Raw genomic sequence first — 4,520 nt, 5'->3', positions numbered from 1 at the left:
CAATCTAATGCTTTTTTCTGTCGTTTTCCATTATATAACACTATTACGTTACATTTAAGAGTAGTGTGCTGAAGATCAACAATGAAGCTCTACCACTGTTCACAATGCATCTCTAGAACAATCACCACACCATTATTAGCGTTGGTTTCTAAACGTACTCCTCATGTACTTAATATATTGCTCACATGTGTTCATATTGGAGTGCGTCAGTGGTTTCAGCTCCTGGTGTCGAGTATTGGCCCATCCTCCTCAGACCAGAGGAACGATCAGTACTCAAACGTAATTAGCAAAAACGAACAAACCAAAAAGACAAAGTTGTTCATACTGCTGTGAGCACACAGTGATCGCAAACTGTTAACGTGATAATTTCAAACACGAACAACGAAACTAATATCAAGACAAAACAAAGCTTGGTTTAACAGCAAGAACGTAACTTCCACTTGATGTGAGGAGCCTAACTGCTGCGCTATAACGCTAGTGAAACGACCCGCCACTATGTCCAAGCTTTTAATTCAATTCCACACCTGTATGACTTCTCCTTCTGTGAAGACAACAGTGCAAGACAACTTTGGACCCTATTGACCTCATTGACATGGACAGTTCCAACATTCTTCAAAATATCTTTTGTGCTTTGCAGAAGAAAGTAAATCATACAGGTTTGGAACTAGATGAGGGTGAATAAATTACGACAATTTTCATTTTTTGGGTCAACTATCTTTAATGAATCACAGAGAACTACTAGTATTAGGATACACTATGGTAATTGTTGGTCTCACTCATCTACGGGGCCTCGGCACGAGATAAGAGTTCCCACATCATCACTATTCAACAAAAGTCATAAATATAAGCCAAATCCATTCCCAGCACATATATCTAACATGCTGATTAGTGTTGAGATATTAGTGTTCCTTGCCAAGTCAAGTTCCTTATCCTAGTTGAGGTAGGCTTGCAAGGAAAAGCACATTAGTACATTTAGTACTAGTGTCTCCTCTCAAAACCACCACATCATGGGGATGCTGCCCAGAATCCTGTCCATTCAGGACAGCATAGACTAGTAATAAGATCATGAAAAATTACTTCTTGATCACGTTTAACAGGCACACTATGTGTGTCAAGTGGATAATGGGTGGTTTTGTTTATGGTAGTCCATCAGTTGATCCATTTCTTTTGCACCTGGTGCCCAGATTCACTTTCCAGGAAAGACTGAGATCTTGCCAGCCTTGGTCAGCTTGTCAATGATCTGGGCCTCATAGTCTGCATCATGGACACCTGTTTTACGAAACTCTCCAGAATAGCGGTTCTGCTCCCAATAGTGGTGCCAGTTTCCCCTGCTGTCCGCCCCAAAACCAAATACATTCACCTATGACACAGAAACGAATTCAGTGTCAATATCAGAGCTTTGAAATGTAAATCAAATGTAACATTTAAAATTATTTATTTCTTAATTTTTGTACATATAAAAAGCTAAAACATAAACAAAAGCTATACACACATTCTTTATATATTATTTATAATATAAATGTAAGTAGTTCACACTAAAGCTCAAAAGATTAGGGTCAGTAAGTTTTTTTTTTTTAATTAATACTTTTATTTAGCAAGGACACATTAAATTGATCGGAAGTGAGAGTAAAGACTTCTACATTGTTACTAAAGATTTTTATTTCAAATAGCTGTTCGTTTGAACTTTCTATCCGTCAAATAATTGTGAAGAAAAATGTATCACAGTTTCCACCAAAAATATTAAGCAGCAGAACTGTTTTGAACTTTGATAAGCAACGTTTCTTGAGCACCAAATCAGCATATTAGAATGATTTCTGAAGGATCATATAACACTGAAGACCGAAGTAATAACTGCTGAAAATTCAGCTGTGCCACTGCCATCACAGAATTAGATGACTTTTTTAAAATACATTACACTGCTATATTATATAATATTCTAAATTTCAGTATGATACGATAGCACATTTCAAGAAAACAAAATTTTGGGACATCAATTTACAAACATCATGTATGAATTGTATGCATTATTATATACCCTATTATATTATATTCCCTAAAGTCTTACCTCGTCACATACGTGTAGAGCGAAGAACAGCACAAGCATGCCAGTGGAGGGATAGCGGCCATGATGACGTGTCCAGCGGTCATGGATGTATTTAAAGAAAGCTGGGTTGAAGATCTGAACCTACAGGACATTATTTGATACGTATGCAGATTTATAGCAGCACAGAGAAAACAGAGCCTGAATGGGAGATTGATAGTGTTCTATTGTTCAGGGGCTAAAGAGTGTCTTAATTCAGAGAATATAAATCTGTGAGAGGCATATATTACCTTGTCTTTATCCACACGCAGAAACTGCTTCACTGGAGCGTAAGTGCTGAGAGAGAGAACGATTTGGAAAGAAAAAGTTATAAGTCTTCCCACTTCTGGCATCTCTTCATCTTTTCATAAAAAACAGTGAGTTGAACTGCTGCTAACTTTCTGGTGTTTTTCAGTGAAGTAGAGAATGTTGTTGATGAAGCTCGGTGATGTGTGGCGGTGTGTGTGATTTGAATTATGCATTTCTGGGTACAGAACACTGACTGCAGTGTGCTCACAGACAGAATATATTAATGTCTCATTGGCCACACTGCAGCTACTACCGCTATGACTCAAAATTCAGGTACGGACAACCACATTTTTATTAAATCCACATAGTGACTGAAAACAGAAATGAACAACTAATTTATTGATGGGATGTCACACTCTAATTAATTTTTTTTATCATGAAGGTACTATATATCTCTTTTAAACATATAGTATCTCGCACACCCAAATCTGAAGCATGTTCATCAAACGAACATTCAAAATAAACCAAAAAATGAGAAATCCTGCACACCACTCCACTTTGCTTAGTAACAAAATAACTTAAATATGAAACATTTTAGTCAACAGACGTTCCTGTTGCATATTAAAGTTATTTACTAAGCAAGTTCAATTGGTGTGCGGGATTTCTAATTTTTTAGTTTATCATGTTGGAGTGATTGGGGTTAAAAATAAATAATTTAAAAGAAGAAAATTTTATAAAAGAAAATATTGAATAAAAAAAAATACATATTTAAAATTAAGATTTAAATAAATTAAAAATACAAATCAAAATTAAAGATTTTGACAACCAAATTAAACACTTTTAGCTTAATTAAACTTATAGTGTCTGAAAAATATTTTTTTTTAGAGAGACAAAACGATTGAATGTGGTTTAAAAAAAACAAAAGGAAAAAAAAAGTAAAACTATAAAAATAAAATAATTTAAAATAAAAATATAAAACAATAAAAAAATTAAATTCAGGATTTTGACAAAACTTTCATTAAAGCTACAGTGTCTGAAAACTGAACTGAATAGTTAATTCGTCAAAAACAAAAAGTGGATCCCATTGCAAAAAACAGAAAAATCCACATTTAGGCACTCACATAGCAAAGTAAAAACCTTTAATTATAAGGCAGGGTTACATATTAAAAAACACCAAAGCGTATCAGCCCAAGCAGGCCTTCATCAGGGTGTTGATAAGGCTTTTTACTTTGCTTGCTATGTGAGTGCCTGGATGTGGATTTTTCTTGGGCTTGGGCTGATACGCGTTTGTGTTTTTTAATATAATATAATATAATATTTTAATGTGTTTTTTGTCTTATAATTAAAGGCTTTTTACTTTGCTTGCTATGTGAGTGCCTGAATGTGGATTTTTCTGTTTTTTTGCAATGGGATCCACTTTTTGTTTTTGACAATTTGTTCCCTCTCTGCTTGTCTTGCTTGATGCGCCATTGGTCAAGATTTTTTTCTCTGAATAGTTAATTTATTGAAGGGATGTCACATTCTTATTACTTTATTTTACCATGTTAGAGTGACATAATATGACATGAGATTGTGGTTAAAATAAATAAATACAAATATTTAAATAAAAATAAAAAATAAAAATGATTTAAAGGGGTCATATGATGCGATTTCAAGTTTTCCTTTCTCTTTGGAGTGTTACAAGCTGTTCGTGAATAGATAAGATCCCTGAAGTTGCAAAGACTAAAGTCTCAAAACCAGAGATATTCTTTATCAAAGTTAAGACTCTGACACACCCCCCTAAAACGGCTCGTTCTAACACGCCCCCACATATCTAGGTCACTATGTGGGAATATTTGCATAATGCGCCCAAATGTGCACGCAAAGAAAGAAGGTGTGGTTTCAGTAACCGCAGTTAGTGTTGATGCAGCCATGTCAGGGAGACGCTGTGTGTTTCTAGGCGAAAGCAAAAGCATTTTATTTGGCCTTCCGGAAGTAGATGCATTTAGGAATCTTTAAGATCACTTACAACAGAACAGCAATGCATTTTATGGACGACCGTTTCATGAACCTAGGAGAGGAGGTAATTCTGACTTTGCTATGACAATCTGGCGCTTCTGAATCAGCGACTGTAAGTATGTTTTGTTACTAGTTTAAGTATTTGCTATTGACTGTTCAAATGCAGAGTTTTGCGCATCGTGTGTGTGTGAGA

At 35.1% G+C, this 4,520-nt stretch overlaps 1 protein-coding gene across 5 annotated transcripts in view; it reads right to left on the bottom strand.

Moving 5' to 3' along the window:
* Positions 1–447: 447 nt before the first annotated feature.
* Positions 448–4,520, bottom strand: part of LOC107672232 (CMP-N-acetylneuraminate-beta-galactosamide-alpha-2,3-sialyltransferase 2-like) — a 29,198-nt gene continuing 25,125 nt past the window's right edge. For all 5 annotated transcript variants that reach the window (XM_016465326.1, XM_016465325.1, XM_016465328.1 and 2 more), the window contains 3 exons: positions 2,332–2,377; positions 2,066–2,185; positions 448–1,360 (listed from right to left, as the gene is read on the bottom strand). In XM_016465326.1, the coding sequence (XP_016320812.1) occupies positions 1,187–1,360; positions 2,066–2,185; positions 2,332–2,377 (340 nt within the window). In that variant the 3' untranslated portion in view covers positions 448–1,186. The remainder of the gene's footprint in view (positions 1,361–2,065; positions 2,186–2,331; positions 2,378–4,520) is intronic.

The sequence above is a fragment of the Sinocyclocheilus anshuiensis genome, unplaced genomic scaffold (assembly GCF_001515605.1).
Source record: "Sinocyclocheilus anshuiensis isolate Anshui unplaced genomic scaffold, SAMN03320099.WGS_v1.1 scaffold997, whole genome shotgun sequence".
NCBI classification, from domain to species: Eukaryota; Metazoa; Chordata; class Actinopteri; order Cypriniformes; family Cyprinidae; genus Sinocyclocheilus; species Sinocyclocheilus anshuiensis.
The sequence above is the reverse complement of the archived record's forward strand: the minus strand, read 5'-3'. Positions and strand labels throughout refer to the sequence as shown.